At 47.3% G+C, this 19,724-nt stretch overlaps 1 protein-coding gene across 1 annotated transcript; it reads left to right on the plus strand.

Moving 5' to 3' along the window:
* The first annotated feature begins 3,995 nt into the window (after positions 1-3,995).
* KLF10 (KLF transcription factor 10) lies at positions 3,996-10,452 on the plus strand. Its single transcript, XM_082674732.1, has 4 exons — positions 3,996-4,134; positions 7,292-7,525; positions 7,630-8,542; positions 8,841-10,452. Exons 1-4 carry the CDS (start codon positions 4,099-4,101, stop codon positions 9,098-9,100), a joined length of 1,443 nt encoding a protein of 480 aa, XP_082530858.1. The 5' UTR covers positions 3,996-4,098; the 3' UTR covers positions 9,101-10,452.
* The last annotated feature ends 9,272 nt before the right edge of the window (positions 10,453-19,724 follow it).

A 19,724-nucleotide genomic window follows, 5' to 3' on the forward strand; every position in this document is an offset into this window, starting at 1 on the left:
TCACGCCCACATCCAATCAATTACCAAATCCTCCTGATTCTTGGTGTCTCTATTCCAGCTTTTCCATGCCTGCCACCATTTCCATAGTTTAAGCTACCATCATCTTTGTTGCTTACATTGCTACGAAACCTTCTCACTGGTGTTAGGCCCCAGCCTCTGTGGTCCATTATCAAACTGGGCCAGAATGAATTTTCTATACTATCATTGCTAAAACCTGTCAGTAGGTCCCCCCTGTCCCCAAGATAAAAGTCCCACATCTATATTTCTTAGCAGGGCACACAAAGGCCCTTTATGTTTGGGGCTGCTTCCCTTAATATCCTAAGTGCCTCATCCTAACTCTCAAATTTGTGATCCAGACAATTCAGAGCATCCTGAATCCCCACCACTCTCTCTACTCTTCACCTCCACCTCTCCTCTCCTCCAGCTTAGAAGTCAACCAGAGGAACCTTCCCTTACCCCTTCCTTCCTCGCCTACCTAGGACACTGTGCATACTCTTTTCTTAGCATTTACCACACCACAGTAATGGCTGGCTCACTTATTTACTTCTTCCACTGTACTGGAAGCTCCTGAAACACAAGAGCTGTGTCTTTTTTTACGGTTGTTCCTCAGTGTTCAGCTAGTGCCTGGCATATGGTGGGGCAATGAATGAATGAATGAATGGTGATAATACCCACTGGCTGTAAGGAGCAAAGAGAAGATGGCTGGTGGGTACAATGTGTTTTAATATCCATATAACTGAACTGAGGAATCTTTACATGTCACCCCCGCCCCCCCCCTTCCCCTTCCTTCACTGTTCTGATTGAAGGAGAAACCAGCACCATTAGCAGGAAGGGGTCAGCACTTAATTGAAGTAATGCTTACTATTGCCTAGGACTTTCTTTTACTCATGTTTAAGATGACAGTTTTCCGTGCCTGGTCCTGTAATGATGTAAGCTAAGGGAAAGGCTTAGAAGGATCCATACTTCTGCCTAGGCACTTGTCCACATTCTGTCTATAACCTCAGTGAATCTTCACAGACAACCTACAATTTTATTTCCTCCATTAAAGAGTCTTGACTGCCTAAAATGTCTGCACTGGACCACAAAGATGATTATGACATGGCTACCATCTTGAAGGAGCTTTTATTTATACATATAGTCTACTTGTCTTTGTCTTGCCGTCCAAGCCTTTTGAGAGCAGGGACCTGGCCTGTCTTATTCATTGCTGTTGTCCCAGTGCCTACAACACATAGTAGGTGCTCAACAAATGTTTGTTGAATGGAGTGGATAAACGAGCAACACAGTGTTTATTGAATGAGGATGTAGCCATAGGCAAGGGTATATCTGGGTGGGAGATGAGGTTTATCTCCTAGGCAACAGGAGCAAAGGATCATTTCTTAAGTAGGGATTGGATCATGACTTTCAAAAAACCCACTCTGGTTTCAGTGTGGAGAGTTTGCCACTGGGGTGCCAGCTGGGCTGGGGTGGGGGGTTGGGTGGGGAGAGTGTAAATTGTTTAACCCAAGCAAGAATTGATGACAGACTGACCTAGAGTGACAGTTGAGGGGTACAAATGGAAAGTGAGGGAAGAGAGACATTTCTGAGGCAAAACTGCTCAGACCTGGGGACCAACTGGATCCAGGGCTTTGGGGGAGATGGTGAAGGCTGGATGGGAGACGAGAAGCCCATACGGGAAGAAGTAAAAACAAGGACTTTAGTTTTGGTTACTTTGAGTCTGAGATGCCTGGGTAACATCTTTCTCTGAATCTCTAGGAATTGTGCCACCACCACACTGTTCCTCCTACCCCTTTTCTCTTTTCTTTCCTGTTTTGAATCACTCCCACAAGCCATAAATGCTCCCTGCTTCTCGGCGTGCTGGGGCACCATGCCAGCAGGGCCCACATTCAGTTCAGACCTGGAGGGCCGACTGTGGCCTCTGAGGATGGCAGCTCCCTGACAGGAAGGAAGGCTGGCTTGCCGGCTGGGCACAGACAGGAGCTTGCTTTGCTGCAGCAGGTGCCCAGGGCCAGCTGCTCCAGTACCCTCAGGCTCACATCAACAGGATGGGACAGCCCAGGCGGAAGGAAGCCTGCAGGGAGGGACACCGATGCAGACAGAAGCCGGGGCAGGGGATGGAGAGGAGACAGGAAGAGCTGCCTGAGCTGTTGGCTGGCGCCCCGCCAGCAGATTCAGGAGCGGCAGTGACAGGGGGCCACTGAGTCCTCTTTCCCTCTGTGATGAGCATCTCTGGCCCTGGTTGATTGTATTATTAATACTACTACTGTTGTTGGCCAGCCTGGGCCTATTTCTAAAATAGTTAATTGCCTTTTTTCCCTTTCTTTCTCTTTCTTTCTTTCCTTTGTTTCTTTTTTTTTTTTTTTTTTGGCTGTGCCGCACAGCTTTTGGGGTCTTAGTTCCCCAAGGAGGGGTTGAACCCTGGCCATGGCAGTGAAAGCGCCCAGTACTAACCACTGGACCTTCAGGGAATTCCCTAGCTAATTCCTTGTCTATACTCAATTTTGTGATTATTGGGAAAGAAAGGACACTTCCATTAGCCTTTCAGTTACACAGAGCAGTGAGAAAGCTCGAGGGAGGGGCAGTGGTTTCTGCCCCGTGTTCAGCCTGTCCACAGGAGATAAAATCTCCAGTTTGCTTTAAGCCGCGTTATCACCACCCTCCTCTCCAACAACAGCAGCTGCGAACGGGCACCAAATGGCCAAAAGGGGGCCAATAGGGAGCCATAACAGACCCATAGGCTCGCAATCCGGAGGCCGCAGACCGCTTCTGAGCGGGGTCGGAGGTCGGGGTTGCAGCGCGGCGGGGGGGGGGCTGGTGCTTTCGCTGGCCCGGGGGCGGGGCGTTCCGTGTCGGGCGTGGTGGGCATTCCCACTGCTACCCACTCGCAGGCGGGCCTCGGCTGGCGCCTGGTGACCCCGGGAGACCACGCCCCGCCCCATCCCCACCAGCAGTTTCCTGGCAGGGCGTTTCCGGAGGCCCTGGCCCGGGGTGGGGGCGTGGGGAGGGGTAGGGTCTGCCTTTGAGACAGCTTGTAGAGTGCACTTTAAACTTCACACCGAGCTCAAAACTCGATTCTGCAGCCGAGCTTCGGCTCCCGGGAAAGAGAAAAACTCTGGTCTACGGCCCCCCATCATCCCATTGGTCTAGTTCTCGGGGCTTCCTGCAGTCCCCACACCATTCTCTCCACAGCCTGGGAGGAAGGATGGGCGGGGCGGACGGGGGCGGGCAGTGCTGCCGGCGGTGCAGCTGAGGAGGGCGAGCCAGCTCCCGCGGCCCGGGCGTGGGCGGGGGGCGCCGGAGCAGGTGTCCGCTCAATGACAGGATACCCTTCCCTCTCCGCCCCTCCCTCGTGCTACCCACGGCTCAGCGAGGCAAAACCCAGCATATGCTCCAGAAATGCAGCTCAGTCGGTCACCGGGCTCCGCTTTCTCGCCAGACGCGCAAGAGATCGGCGCTTCCAAATGCAAATCTCTTGGCTCCGGACCCTTGGCTTGCAGCCGCCGCCTCCCCCGCTTGGCTACCCCGCGTCCCGCCTATCTCGCAGCGGCCCGAGATGGGACCTCGCGCCGAGGGGACTGGGCGGAGCGGGCATCCCACCCCACCTCCCACGTGGGGCCGGCCCTCCGCAGTGCCTGGGCGCGCCGCCGCTGCCGCGCCTCCGGTCTAGGTCCTCCGCGCCGCCCCCCCAGGCCAGGGAAGGGGACCGCAGGCGGGGGTGGGTGAGGGGTAGGGGCGGTGTCACTGAGTCAGGTGGCGGCGGGAGTTCCCTCGGGCTGGGCCGAGGGAACACGCTGCCGGAGATTGTGTACACGCTCCACTGTCACAAGCTTCACGCTGCCGGGCAGCCGCTGATCACGCGTGGCCCCGCGAGCCCATTGGCCGGCGCCTCACACACCTTTGTCACTGATTGGCCGGCGGAAGGCTCCGCCCCCACCCCCGCCCGCGGCGCGGGGCTGGCGGAGCGGCTACCTGAATGGGGAGGGGGCAGACGGCGCGGAGCGCGGCGGTGGCGGGAGCGGCGTCGAGTGTCTCCGGGCGTCCGTCTGTGGCCAGGCAGCCAAGCAGCCAGTCAGCTCGCCGCCGGCGGCCAGGCAGCCAACCATGCTGAACTTCGGCGCTTCTCTCCAGCAGCCTGCAGTAAGTGACCTGGGGATGCCCCGGCCCTACTCTGCCTCGCTGAGTCTGAGGGGCCCCCGGGGTCGCGAACCCCGAGCCCCTGACATTAGCCTCGCCTGAGGACTGAGGCTGCAGTGGAGTCGTGGGAGAGGAAGGGGCTTCCCGCCTGCAGACGGCATTAGTGAGGGCGTGTGCGTCGTGGAGGGGCTCAGGAGAAGCAGGCGGGTAGCTAGAGACGAAAGGAGAGAGGGTCTTGCTCAAGGTGTAATGAGGGGAAGGGGCAGCTCCGCTGGGAGACTTGAAGCAGGTGAGGGGGAGGATGACTGGAGGGGCGGGAAGAGTGAGGAGGGGGCTGCTGCCCTGTCAGTGAGAATAAGAGGTGTGGAAGGGGAAGGGGGACAAGGGGCCACCCTGCACCTGGCGCCGGGGAGAGATGCCTCCGTCTGGATAAGGAATGCGACCCAGGGTGGGAGGGGGCTGCCCAGAAGCTTTTGAGGGGCGGGGTGTCCGCTGGAGAGGAGAGGGGGCTCCCCAACTCGGGGCTCTGAAAGGAGGCTTGGAGGACGGGGCTGCTCAGCAGATAGCGGGGGCTGGGGGAGGGGCGCCCGGCGTGGGTGCGGGGGATGGCACGTGGGCCCGGGACCGCCGAGGGGGACCGGGGAGTTGCCCCCCCGATACGGCTGGAGGAGACTCCCCATCTCGGGAGCGGGCAGGTGGCCGCCTTCTGAGGACGCCTTGGAGGGGGGAGGGAGCCGCCTCGGCGACAGGAGATGGGAGGGTGGGAAGCGGGACCCAGCAGCGGGGCGGGGAAGGTGGGCGGGGGGAACCGGGCTGCGAGACGCGGGGGCAGCGTGTCGGGGCGGGAGCCGCAGGCCGTGGAGCCGAGCGTCTGGAGCGGGGCCTGTTGGGGCTGCACGTCTGGGAACTCGGAGACACGCGGCTGGCGGGGGCCGGTGCTGCCGGAAACCGCGGGGAGGGGACGCGCATCTTCGGGGACAGTCAGGGTGGTCTGAGGTCCCGCGGGAGGCGTGGGCGGGAAGCGCCGAGGGCTCGGCCGGGTCCCCGGGGGCTGCAGCCGGAGGAGGGCGGGGGCCGGGTTTCCGCGGGGACCCGGCTCCTCCTCCGGCAGCTGAGGCGGAGGCTGGGGGTGGGCCGGGAGCGGATGCGCCCGGGGAGCTTCTCGTCCCTGAGTGACCCAGTCCCGGCCTCCGCCAGAGGCGGGAGTGAGGCCCGGCCCCGCTGTCGGTTCCTAAGGGAACGGCGGCTCGCGGGGAGCTGGAAGGGGCGGGCGCTCCTGGAGCCCGGCGCCCGCGGCTCCGCCCCTCCCCGCGGGCTCGGGCGCGCACTGCCGGGCGGTTGGCGGCGGCGCCCGCGGCCCCTCCCCCGGGCCGTCGCGAGGGCGGGGGCCCGCGGGCTCAGGAAGTAGGTGAAAGGTGACGGCGCGGCAATTCCCAGTTCAGGTTTCCTGCGCCGCCCGGAGCAGCCGCTGATCACGCTTTGTTCACATGCCTCGCCCCCTCCTTCTCCTCCTCCGCTCCCCCGCCCTTCGCGGCCCAGCCAATCCCAGCCCGGGCCGCCCGGCCTGCTGGCCAATGGCGGGGGCAGGGACGCGGGGACGTGCGAGCGGCGAGGAATGTTCCCAGTGACTCACCCGCGAGCCTCATTGAGGCTAGGGCGGCCCCATCCGTCTGTCCCAGCCAGCGAGGATCTCCCCCGCCGTCCGCCCCCGCCCCTCGTCTGCCTTCCCCTCCCGCGCCTCCGCCCGCGCTTCCCTTTCCTGCCTCTCTCGCGGCCCACTCCCTTTCCTCCCCTCCCGACTTCTCCCTGCCCTTCCCAGCTCACACTGTTCTTCCCTGCTGCCTGCCTTTTCTCTTTTTTCCTTTGCACTGGCGTCTTGAGGCTTTTACACAACATGCGTTGTCCGTTGCAGCTTACATAAAGGGCCCGCGATTATGCAATTGCATTGTTAGCGATGTTTCAAGAGCGATGGCTTCTTAAGGCTTCAGTACGAAGGGTTTATGCGTTTTTTTCAGCAAGTGTTGAGATTAATACCTTGCCACGTAAAGACAATTGTTCTGTGTTTTTACACAATCTCTGCTTTGACCAATGAATGGGATCACATTGGTGGAAAATTGGAGAGATGGAGGGTAGTAACTTTTAGTGCAGTTTAAGGAACTTTAATATGAAGCATTAAATACCTAATAGAAGGAGTTGTTCAAATATAAGGCATGTGCTGTTATTTTTGTCAAGGAGCAGTTCTTTAAAAAAATTAAAATAAGATTCTATTTTGACTATTGAAGATTTCTTACAATCAGAGTTCTTGCAAATTTAAGTCGCATATTAAATTTTCTGATTATCTCTTTTTTGTGCTATTGCATTAGCTGGTCATAGTTACACATAGCAAACCATTGTGTTAAGTGTAAGATCCAGTGAATGAGAACACAAACATGAAGAAGTTGAAATTATTCTTTCCAAAGGTCACACCCAAATCAACAGACCACAGCTCTGTCCACTATACTTTGCCTTTTTAAAAGAAAATTTTGGCCGTTTATTTTTTTCTAGTAGGAAGTCATACCTGAAAAGATCTCATACCATACCTGTAGTGTTTCTTTTAATGATTTTAAAAAAATATTTATTTGGCTGCCCCGGTCTTAGTTGCCGCACGCAGGATCTTTAGTTGAGGCATGCATGTGGGATCTAGTTCCCTGACCAGAGATCAAACCGGGCCCCCTGCATTGGGAGCCTGTTGTCTTAGCCACTGGACCACCAGGTCCCCATACCTGTAGTATTGAAAAAAGATGACTTTTTTGTAGAGCCTTCCCTCAGTTATTTTGTCTGACTCCTGTTGCAGTTGACTACTCTGGAAAGAATATAAAATGTTTTTTTTTTCTAAGCCAAGCAGTTCTTTTTTGGATTACAAGTGCATTGGTACCTTTGGCCTTGGTCCTCATAATGGTAATAAGTTCCTCTTTACCTTGCAAGGGTATCAGTGTTCAGGCCTAAGTGTGAGAGGAAGAATGAGGAAGACTTTTATCAGTATTACTATCAGAGTGGGGATGAGAAAAATTATTTCAAGTTTTATTTTGAAAAGTGCAGATAGTAAAAAAAAATTGCACATTGCTGTGCGTGTCATGTGGATGACAATATGCTTATAGCATTTAATTTTTTGTATTTATAGGAGGAAAGAATGGAAATGATTTCTGAAAGATCAAAAGAGAGTGTGTATTCCTGGAACAAAACTGCAGAGAAAAGTGACTTTGAAGCCGTAGAAGCACTTATGTCAATGAGCTGCAGTTGGAAGTCTGATTTTAAGAAATACATTGAAAGCAGACCCGTTACTCCAGTGTCTGATATGTCAGAGGAAGAGAATCTGCTTCCTGGTACACCTGATTTTCATACAGTCCCAGCATTTGTAAGTATTGTTGCTTTAAAGATGAGTGTAAATGAGAATTTCTTATAATTTATATAATGAACTCTACTGTTCTTCACGCTGTTGCCTGTATTTCTCTGCTCTAGTGTTTGACTCCACCTTACAGTCCCTCTGACTTTGAACCCTCTCAAGTGTCGAATCTGATGGCACCAGCGCCATCTACTGGACACTTCAAATCATTGTCAGATACTGCCAAGCCTCACATTGCTGCTGCACCTTTCAAAGAGGAGAAGAGCCCAGTACCTGCCCCCAAACTCCCCAAGGCTCAGGCAACAAGTGTGATTCGTCATACAGCTGATGCCCAGCTGTGTAACCACCGATCTTGCCCAGTGAAAGCAGCCAGCATCCTTAACTATCAGGACAATTCTTTTCGAAGAAGAACCCACCTAAATGCTGAGACTGCAAGAAAAAACATACCTTGTGCAGCTGTGTCACCAAACAGATCCAAACGTGAGAGAGACACAGTGGCAGGTGTTGAAGAGAAAGCAAGTGCTGCACTTTATGACTTTTCTGTGCCTTCCTCAGAGACAGTAATCTGTAGATCTCAGCCGGTCCCCATGTGCCCACAACAAAAGTCGGTCTTAGTCTCTCCACCTGCAGTATCAACAGGGGGAGTGCCACCTATGCCCGTCATCTGCCAGATGGTTCCCCTCCCTGCAAACAACCCAGTTGTGACAACAGTCGTCCCCAGCACTCCACCCAGTCAGCCGCCAGCCGTCTGCCCACCTGTTGTATTCATGGGCACTCAGGTGCCCAAAGGCGCCGTCATGTTTGTTGTACCCCAGCCCGTTGTTCAGAACCCTAAGCCTCCAGTGGTGAGCCCAAATGGCACCAGACTCTCTCCCATTGCCCCTGCTCCAGGGTTTTCTCCTTCAGCAGCAAAAGTCACTCCTCAGATTGACTCATCAAGGATAAGAAGTCACATCTGTAGCCATCCAGGATGTGGCAAGACGTACTTTAAAAGTTCTCATCTGAAGGCCCACATGAGAACGCATACAGGTACCAACCATTTCTTATTTCATATTTAAGTCTTAGAAATTTGGATGAAGGTTTTTTGGCAATGATCGCAAATGTAAACCAGGCATGTTAAGGAAGAACTTGCCTTATTAGCCACTCTAGTGGATGGTATTTACCAGTGCAAGGTCTTCTAAAAGATTTCATCAAGGTGTTTTTGTTTTAATTTCTCAAATGATGATTCTTTAAATGTCTAATAAAGTATCTTAAATATGATTTAATATGTAACTTACAGCGGCTTAATAAATGCATAATAATAATAATATGACTTATTTTGTTTCAGGAGAAAAACCTTTTAGCTGTAGCTGGAAAGGTTGTGAAAGGAGGTTTGCTCGTTCAGATGAACTGTCCAGACACCGACGAACCCACACAGGTGAGAAGAAATTCGCCTGTCCCATGTGTGACCGGCGGTTCATGAGGAGCGACCATTTGACCAAACATGCCCGGCGCCATCTGTCAGCCAAGAAGCTACCAAACTGGCAGATGGAAGTGAGCAAGTTAAATGACATTACCCTACCTCCAACCCCTGCTCCCACACAGTGACAGACGGATGGTAAAGAATCAGACTAACTTTGGTCACAGCCAGAAGCCAGTGGTGATATAAAAATGCTTCCACTGCAAGTCTGTGGCCCTCCAGTGCGGGCTGCAAGCAGAAGCCCCACGGCCTGGGGAGAAGGCCCAGCCTGGGTTAGATGGTAAGAAGTGCTACGGCCACAGGCAGCTCAAAGAGTGGCAGGACTCATTTCTTACCACGTAAGAGAGATGAGAAAGTTTATTCCTTTCAATATTTTTTGAAGGTTTCAGGTGAGGTCAGCCCAACCACAGGTAGCACAGATTTTGAATTTGTGTGCACAATTTGTTACTTTACTTTCACCATTTATACTTGAGACCAACTTTTCAATGTGATTCTCCAAAAGCACTGGTTTCAAGAGTGTAGAGACTGGAAGTAAACATTACGGTACAGAGATGGAGATGTAAAATTGATCTGTATTATCGCGAATATTATTATCCTTTCCTAGAGTTATCTTGTTTACTATTCTTAGTCTTTCCATTCAACTTCGTGGACATAGTTGTTAAATATATCTAGAACTAGCATTTTTACACTAGTTGCTGACGTTTGGAATTGAGCAACTGTATATTGCTGAAGAGGTCCCAAAGAATTGGAATCCTCATTAATTTAATTGCTTTCAAGTGTTGCTTCAGGGTTTTTTTGCGTTTTTGTTTTAAAAGTTTAACAAATGACTATAACTAGGCATTTTATTATGCTTTGAACCTTAGTTGGCTGCAGTTCCCTGTGTAGATTTGAAAGTTGTATACCAATGTGTTTTCCGTAGACTCTAAAATACACTGCACTTTGTTTCGAAAAAAAATTGAAGATGAAAACACATATTGTAAAGAAGGGATATTAAGAATTTTAGATAACTCCTTCAAAAAGATGGCTTAGGACATCAGTAAAGTACCCTTATGTTATGAGGATATAACATGTGCTTTATTGAATTAGAAAGTGAGTGAACATTATTCACAAGTGGACAAATGTCCTGTTAATTTATAGAAGTTTTTTTGGGGGGGGGAATGTGGAAGTAGATAGGTAGAAAAATAATTAGGACATTCACTTTTGTTAACAGTATTTCTGTTGTATTCTGTTTTGTATAGTGGATGATATATACAGTGGTAAAACAAAAGTCAATTGTTTAAAATATATAGTGAAAAATGTCATTATGTCTTTCCATTTAACATTTTTCTCTATATTGGGTGTAGATTTCTGCCATCAAAACTTTGGACTCTTGGAAAACAAAAAAAGAATTTTAATAAAAAAAATCCTTGTGATTTACAATTTGCACAATATTTCTTTTGTTGTACTTTATATCTTGTTTACAATAAAGAATTTCCTTTGGTATATATATAATTGGTTGATTGTATTTGTTGAAAACCATTCTCACTCTGACCTTGACATTGATCACTGTGGTGCTCTCCAAAGACTTATGGTCTGAATTTCTCTAAGGGCCTCATTCAAATTTAGAACTGTAGGAGTATATATTTAACATGAGTAATCAATTTAGACAGTATGCAAAGCAAGGCCAGGGAATTCCTTGATGGTCCAGTGGTTAGGACTTGGCACTCTCATTGCCAGGGGCCCAGGTTCGATCCCTGGTCCAGGAACTAATATCCTGCAAGCCATGTGGCACAGCCAAAAAAAATAATAACAAAATAAAATCTAATTAAAATACACACACAAAGCAAGGCCAGATATCTACCATTTTAAAACATTTTTGTATGTTTTGATGATGTGGGGTTGAAATATATTCTGTCTCAGCAAAACCTTAAGTAGCACTGAGTTAAAGGGAACACCACATGAGTAATTACAGTAATGACTGCTGTGAAATGAAAAGAAGCCTGACCTATTAAAGAGTAAATTACTTCTAGAAGTTAGATTAACTCAGACCATTCAGTGATACGTTAAATGCAATAAACATGCTAGTACTTCAGCTGCCTGAAAGCTAATCCACCTCTGAAGAGAAATACTTGCCAGTCACTTGCCAGTGGAACTAGGAGCTGTAAATGCTACTTAGTGTATGGCATATAATTTTGGAGATTAGTATTTTAATTTGCTCTGAGATTATCTTGTCATGAGAGAACATCTTCAACGGTGCCCAGCTGTTGAGTGCCATGGTAAGGGACAGTGTGCTCGCTTGGCACCAGCTGTAGGACAGGCATCCTGAGCCATCCATGTACCTGCTGATCCTTTTCTTGGAAACTTACACCACCTAAGCACAGCACAGATGCTGGAGGGGACCTTGCCGTTCTGTAGTTTCTGTGTTGGGACCTGGACCATCCTAACCGCTAGAGTTCCTCATGGTGGCAGGTCTTCAGAAGTGGGAATGAAGGAAGGTGGCTGAAGTAATCTCTGCCTGTTCCAAAGCCCAGTCCCTTGTAATGACAAAGCCAGTGGAACTGTGCCACCCATTGCTGTGTTCTTCCCAGTCCTAGTTGACGCCTGACGCTTTTCCTTAGAAATATTGTAAATCATTTGAATAGAGTATTATATAAGAGTTGAATGTTGATGCAGACTCTGATCTTGATGCAAAAGTTGTCCCCCAAACAAGTACATTTGTAGCATGTTATGATAATGTGGTTTTAGTGTAGCTTTAGCATGTCAGTTTTGGTTGTTTCTTGTCTGATTTATATATTAAGTTGAACTATATGAAATTGCTGATATTCAGCTCTCTTAACAGTTAATTCTTCTTAGATAATTGTAGACTTAGAGAAAGTTGCAAAAATAGTTACCATATACCCTTCATCTAGCTTCCCCTTTAGATAACATCTTCCATAGCCATAGAACATTTAAGAAAATGAAGAAATTAACTTCAGTACAATATTACTAGCTAAAGTACAGACCTTATTTGGGTTTCACTGGTTTTTCTACTCATGTCTTCTTGCTATTACGGGACCTAATCCAGGGTCTCAAATTGCATTTAGTTGTCAATCTCCGCAGTCTCCTCCAATCTGTGGTTATGCGTCAGTCTTCTCTCATCTCTTTGGAAGAGTACTTGTCAGTTATTTCTGCCCCTCAGTTTGGGTTTGTCTGATGTTTTTTCATGATTAGATTGAGGTTATGCATTAATTGGGAAGATACCGCAGAGTGGTAATGTCCTCAGTGCATGATATCAAGGAATATGGGATGTCATTCTGTATTATGGGAGATGTTAGCTTGCATCACATGGCTAAGGTGGTGATATCTGCTGGAATTTTCCACTGTAAATTGACTCTTTCTTGCTTTATTAAATATTTGGATGGAGGTACTTTAAGACTACACAAATAACCTATGTCAACTTTTTCCCACTCATTTTAGTATCCTTAAGTGGATCTTGCCTGAGACAGTTACTACTGTGATATACTAATGGTGATCTCCTATTTCCTCCATTATTTATTCATTGGAATTTTCTATAAGAAAGAGTTGTTACTTCTCTCCCATTTATTTATTCCGTTTTTTATGTCAGTATGGACTCATGGACATTTATGTCATTATTTGGGTTATAATACAATACTATTCTTATTTCGTGACTCAACTATTCCAACTTTAGCCCTTATTAACTCCTTCAATATTCAACCATTTTTGATTGACAAAGATGGAAATTTCATACAGTTCAACCTATCATTTCTCCCTGGAATGAGAGCTGTTTGGTATTAGTAAGCAGACTTTTAAAACGTTGTCTCTACCTGCATTGCTACTACCCTGTCTAATCCACCCTCTCCTGCTTGGACAACTGCAGCAGCCCCTAAACTAGTCTCTCTGCCTCGGGTCTTGTCTCCCCACCATCCTCTCTCCTTACCACAGAGTCTTTTGAAAATGCACATCTGACAATGTCACTTCCCTGTTTAAAATGCTTCAGACCCTTCCCAATGCTCTCAAGGCTGTCGGAGAGAAATAGAATGTGAGCCACATGGGGAATTTGAAATTTTCTAGGAGCTACGTCAGAAAATAAAAACAGAAAAAAGCAATTTAAATGTTTTTATTTAACCCATAATATTATCATTTCAGCATATAATCAATATAAAACTGTTAATGAGATACATCACATCTTTTTTTTGTACTAATCTTTGAAATCCAGTATATATCCTATGCCTATAGCACCTCTCAATTGGGACTCACCACATTTCAGGTGTGGCCAGTGGCTGCTGAAGTGTCCCAAGCAGACCTAGAAGACCCTGCACCATTCAGCTGCTCCCAATCTCCCAACCCACCCCCACCTTATTCTCTACATCCTGTCCAAGCTCTGAGCTGTCACATATGCTGTTTTGTCTGCTGGAAATGTTTCCCTGCCCTTTTACCTTGACATTTCTGCTATCATAATAATCATTACCCTTTACTGAAATTGCTTAATGTCTGTAAAACTCCCCAAGGATAAGCACCCTGTGGATCTTGCTCGCTGCTGTATCTTCTGGAGATGTCCAACTGACTTTTTCCCCCCCAGTGGAAGGAATAAAACTAAATAGGGCCAGATAAATGAGGTTGTTTTAAGCTTCCCCTGCCAGTTGGCATCCTAATCTTGACAGAGATTTAGAAATTCATGATGCTGTACTCAATGGATGCCAACTATCCCAGTTTGAACTTGATTGACCAGCTTGGCAGTGGGATGCTAAAGGGGGGGAGTACCCCCAAATATAAGAAAGTGACACCTTATCTTTCTTTGATTTCCTTGAAATAATTTAATTTTTAATTCTAAGTTTAGCCACTAGTCAGTGGAGGTACTGCTTGGGTTGGGAAAAATCTGAATGAGATTCAAGGAAGAAAATGAAAAGCTAAGAAATAACATGAAGTGTAGGGTAGGCTGGGGTAGAAGCAGTTTTCTATTTCTATGATTAGATTATCTGGACCTTGAATATCAGTTTCCAAAAGGCATCCTTTTAGTTTGAACAGATAAGTATTGAGTGTTTTTTGTTTTGTTCTGTTTTAAGTATATATATATATATATATATATATACATTTTATTTATTTATTTATTTATGCATGCATTCTGCGCCAGGTCTTAGTTGCTGCATGTGGACTCCTAGGTGTGGCGTGCATGCGGGATCTAGTTCTCCGACCAGGGATCAAACCCGGGCCCCCTGCATTGGGAGAGTGGAGTCTTACCCACTGGACCACCAGGAAAGTCCCAGTATTGTTTACTGGGGAATTCCCTGGTGATTCAGTGGTTAGGATTCTGAGCTTCCACTGCAGGGGGCCCGGGTTCAACCCCTGGTCGGGCAACTAAGATCCTGCATGCCTGGCAGTGCGGCCACACACACACAAAATAAAGTATTGAGTGTTTATTACCCAGGGACAAAGTAAAACAGTGTGGCCTTGGGAAAGGAAACTTCTGGGGTCAAGGAGCTTGTGCACTGAACTGACTAATTATGAGCTAAACAATTTGACTATTTCATGGTTCAGTTTTATTATCTATAAATTGGGGATTATAATGCTTATCTGACTTGCTTCCCAAGGTAGAATTAGATCTGAAAACTGAGAAAAACAAGCAAACAAATGCTAGGTGGACCACTGTAATACCAGTGATGGGGATTGCACTATCACGCTCAGATCAGTCATTGACAGAAAAGGCCCCTAGAGGTGGGGCTAGCAATCTGATGTCAGTTAGAAATGGTCATAATGTGTTTCCTGTTAGGGACGAAGGTCAAATTGCAAACGTTCACAAAATTGTTTACAGTTCTGGAGGCTAGAGGTCCGAGATCAACGTGTTGGCAGGGTTGATTTCTTCTGAGGTCCCGCTCCTTGGCTGGTAGATGGCCCCTTTCTCCTTGTGTCTTCACATGGTCTTCCCTCTATGTCTGTCTGTGTCCTAATCTCCTCTCCTTTTAAAGACACCAGTCAGATTAGGGCCCACTCCAATGACCTCATTTAACCTTAATTAACTCTTTAAAGTTTCTGTTTTCAAGTACAGTCACATTTTGAGGAGGTACTGGGAATTAGGACTTCAATGTATGAATTTTGAAGCGACACAATGATATTGCCTATGTATTATATATATATACAAATAGTATTGCCCATAATATTGGTCAACATATGTCAGTCTATATTGGTCCATCTTAATACACTTATAGCAGTATTTTCTAAACTAGTCTTAAGTTTCTATTTCCAGTATCTGGTAAATTTCCTATGAGAGCTAAATACTTTTAAGGCCTACCGCATGTCACACAGTGCAGTGACATCATGCCCAGTGCAGTGTGTGATTCCTAGCCATTCAGGAGACATATTTTTCAATTGTGCACTCAGGTATTTCTTAGTCATGGAATACCCTTTATCCTAAAGAAAGTTTTCCTTCATTACATACCTGTAAGCATTATTTGTGACAATGGACATAGATCAGATTCAGAATCCTCTCTCTGATCCCAACAATAATGTGAACAGAATAGTCATCATGATGGTCTTTTGTTATCCATGTTTAGATTTGTTCAATTTGATTTTTTCTAAGGGATTATATATTCTCATCTCCAATTTAAATTTAGTTCAACCAGGAAAATTTAGTCAAGGCTGTAGTCAGCCTTGCTGGTTGTGGATATAACCTAGCCATGAGGCCTCCTATGCTATTCATCACCTCCATTCTATTCGTTGTCAGTGTGGTTCAAATCACAATGGTTTTCAAACAGAAAGGGAACCTGGTCCCCATCCCTGTAGTTCATCCAATAGTTCAGGCTCTCTGCTTTTCAGACACACGGTAGCATTGGACTTCTCCCTTGTGGCAGGGTGGGGTCCAGCCTGCTCAATGGCTTGGAATGGAAATGACATGTGTCACTTCTGGTCCAGAGTATTTAACTGACAGTGTTCAGCCCTCTAGAGCTCTCTTTCCCTCTACTGTGGGGACCAGCAATATTTCAGCTAGTCAACCTTAGCTCTGGAAAGAGTATGACAAGGAGCATGAGTAAGAACTAAACCTCTGTAGTTTTAAGACATTGTGAATTGGGGGATTGTTTGTTGCTGCGGCATAACCTTGACTTATAAAGGTATACTGGCTGATACTATCACTTTTGTTTCCTGAGACTGCTTTGCTCCAAGTGAATTGATTCACCTCCCTCCAGGGGCCACTTCTATATATCATGTTAAGGGGGATGACCTTAAAGGACCAAAAGACCTGAGACACTTCTTCCCCCATAACAATGAGTGTCTTATATTTGCAGAACTAAGAGCAGCCAAGTCCCAGGTCCTGGATCCTGAACAAGGAGGCATTGCTGCACGGTGCTTGGTGGTGTCTACGTTGTCTACCTGGACAGAGTAGCAAGCCCCTCAGCCCTCTCCCTTCACATACCACCATCATCCTGGTTGCACTGGTGGAAAACAGGCAAAGGTGATGAGCCACTGTGATGATGCTGTTTTAGATAACTCACTAGACCTTCTGGAAGTAATTCCTTAATCTTGAGATTCACAAGTGTTTAATGGGGGTAAACTACTCCTTTCACCTGAAGCATCATGTGTATAGGAAGGAAGGCTGAGGCTAGAATCCTCTGCGAGATGCTGAAGGAATCAGAGAAGGGTGGGCAGGTATCTCCCAGCATTTTGTCCTTAACGGCTCTAAGGACTAGGAAAGAAAGAGCATGGGGCTGGCAACAGCTGCCTTATGCCTGGTTTTGATGGTGAGGATATCACAAATGCTCAAAGAGTAAAATGTTGATCTCCTTCCCTAAATATTTTCAGAAGGCAGTGTGGTATGGTGGTTAAAAGCATAAGCTCTGGACTGTTAGTTTTCAGATCCTAATTCCACCATTTACTGGCTATGTGGTTTAAAGAAAGTTAGGATTAAGTATGGGGATGAAATGAACTGGCATATATGAAGCACTAGGAATGCCTGGCACATCGTGAACATGACATTTAAGTGTTTATGAGAGTGATGATATCTGCATTTCAAATGCCCCAGCCACAAGGATCCTGTCTGGGTATAAGATTAACCTATTTGGGAATTCTGCCTTAAGGGACCAAAAAGGGGGTTCTAATGAAGGATGTCATAGGCAGTTTTTGGAGTGACACCTGTGCTGTTTGATCATAAAGACTTCAAGGTTTGACAAGACAGCTGAGTCCCTGACTATCGCATACGATGAGCTAAACCTAGCCGACTTCTTCTCGCTAGGCCTGTGGGTTGGGTAAAGAGGTCTTTGACCATTTTTTCTGAACATGAATGTTTTGGATTGTTTGGGTTTGTTTTCAGGCTTTCTTTGGCAACTGTGAAGTAAATCCTTTTCAACGGGTGTCAGTGTGGCCATGCTCAAACCACCCTGCCTTTCTTGGCCAGTGTTGTAGGCACTCTGGGTGGCCTCTGCAGCAAACACCAGTCACTGCAGGAGAGACATGGTGTAAGAACTTGGCCCTGGCCCTGGATCCTCTCTTCCGGTTTGGCTGGTTTAACACTGAATCTGCCCAGTGGCCATGTGTGGGATAGGTTTAACAGGCAGGAACTGCTTCAGGTCAGACTGGTCCTAGGAGGCTCAGCCCAGCGCCGCCCCTCCCCACCCCGGCTAAACTACCAGAGGGATCCCAGGCCAACTAGAAGATCAGGGTGAGCCTTAAGGTATCAATTCCTTTTGCCTCTGCTTGGAAAAGTTACAAACAAGCTATTCTGATTCTAGGTTCAAATCATGGCTTTCCCCCCTTACCAGATCTTGGGCATACTGTTTAACTTCTCTGAGCCACAATTTTCTCATGTGTAAAATGAACATGATACTAATACTTACCTCAAACCAACTTGTTTTAAGGATGTTTGACACAGGAGGTGCTGGAGAAAAGTTAGTTAGCATTATTATCTTAACTCCCACCTCCCTCCCCATCGCAATAGCCTCCTGTCAATGCCTGTTTCTGCTCTCATTACTTCTCTTGTCTAGAAATATCTCTTTCCTCTCCACTGAACATAGACCATCTTGTTCACTTTTAAAGGTCATTTCAGGGCAGGAAAGGGGAAGGGCCCATCCCAGAACTACTTGGGATTAGTCTGTATTTGTTTGCCAGGGCTGCTGTAACAAAGTACCATAGACTGGGTGGCTGAAACAACAGAAATGTATTGTCTCACAGTTCTGGAGACCAGATGTCTGAGGTCAAGGTGTTGGCAGGATTGGTTCCTAACGAAGGCTGTGAAGGAGAATGCGTTCCAGGCCTCTCCCCTCGCTTCTGGTGGTTTGCTGGCCATCTTTGCCGTTCCTTGGGTTACAGAAGCATCTCCCCATTTCTGCCTTCATCATCACATGGCATTCTCCCTGTGTGTGTGTCTCTGTGTCCAAATTTCCCCCTTTTATAAGTACATCAGTCATAGTGGAATAGGGCCTACCGGAATGACCTATCTTAACTATTACCTCCCCGACAACCCTATTTCCAATAAGGTCACGTTCACAAGTCCTAGGGGTTAGGACATGTGAACTGGGTTTGTGTGGGAGAGGGTTACAATTCAACCCAGAACAGGGTACAATTACTAAACCTAGGTTTCCTCCCCAGGATTCCCAGTGCCAGCCTCTGGGCGCTGGGGGACCCCACCTTCTTTCCTCTCCTGCACGTCCCGCACCCCTCTCTCCCTGCTCGTTTTGGTCTGACCACTGTCTGGGACTCCTGGTCTTTGCTGTCTCCTGAGACAGACTCAAAGGACAGGCTTTCCATGCAATTGACTAGTGAGCAGCAGATGGATGCCCACATAAGGAAAGACCTGAGCCCATGGAGAGGTCAGGGATCCAAGGAAGGCTGCTGGATCCCTGCATTCCTGACATCCAGGCTCTCTTCCCCGGGGAGGAGGTAACATATAGGGAGGGTGTGCCGGCCACCCTGGAAACCATACTTTCTTTAACCTTAAGATTCTTTTGGAAGAGTGAGTCCAGGGTCTCAAACCCAAATGTCTACACGAAGAGTTGGGCAGATCCTATAAAGGAAACAAGTCTCATGTATAGGAAATGAGCAGAGATGGCCAAGGTGCTAATGTTGCTGTGTGGGAAGACAATTTTGTGGAATAGTTTTTGGGGTTTTTTTTTTACATTTTTTAATTGAAATGTTTCTTGAGATAATTATAGATTCACATACAATTATAGGAAATAATACAAAGAGATTCCTCATGTACTTTGCCCAGTATTCTAATTTTTCAAAGAAGCAGGAAATCTAGACCTTTTATACATTTTTTTATTGTGGTAAAATATACATAAAATTTTACCATTTAACCATTTTAAGTATACAATTCAGTGGCATTAAGTACACTCACAATGTGATATAATATCATCACTCTCCATGGAAATCTAGATTTCTGTATCCAATGTCCTGATTTTTAACTTTTGGCATCTAATTCACAGGACCATAAACCCTTTATGTTGGCTGGTTGCCAGTTTGGAACTTCTAAGCGCATTAAGTGATGATGTGCTATTTTGTCTTGGGATGGTCGAGGTTGTGGGATTGCTGGGAAAGACAGGCCCCCAAACTGGAGTTTTGATGCTTGAGGCCAATGGGCCAAAGTTTCTAGGGTGTTGGGGGGATGTCCCCTTGGAGGAACTGGGACCCTCCAGGAGCAACTGCCGAGTTCGCTGACCAGCACTCAGCATAGGCATCACATAGACAGCTCATCTGTTTTCGTCTGAACTACGTGCGTGCCAAGGTTTCTTGCACAGAATGAGTGAAGGGAGCCTCCAGAAGCATTGACTTCAGGCTTTTCCCCACCTC

This window comes from Grampus griseus (assembly GCF_964374135.1).
Source record: "Grampus griseus genome assembly, chromosome: 17".
NCBI lineage: Eukaryota > Metazoa > Chordata > Mammalia > Artiodactyla > Delphinidae > Grampus > Grampus griseus.

Coding starts and splice junctions, on each gene's coding strand:
- KLF10 (XM_082674732.1), top strand. CDS start 4,099: ATGCTGAACTTCGGCGCTTCTCTCCAGCAGCCTGCA. Junction 7,526..7,629: donor TTCATACAGTCCCAGCATTT/GTAAGTATTGTT, acceptor TCTCTGCTCTAG/TGTTTGACTCCACCTTACAG. Junction 8,543..8,840: donor CCACATGAGAACGCATACAG/GTACCAACCATT, acceptor ATTTTGTTTCAG/GAGAAAAACCTTTTAGCTGT.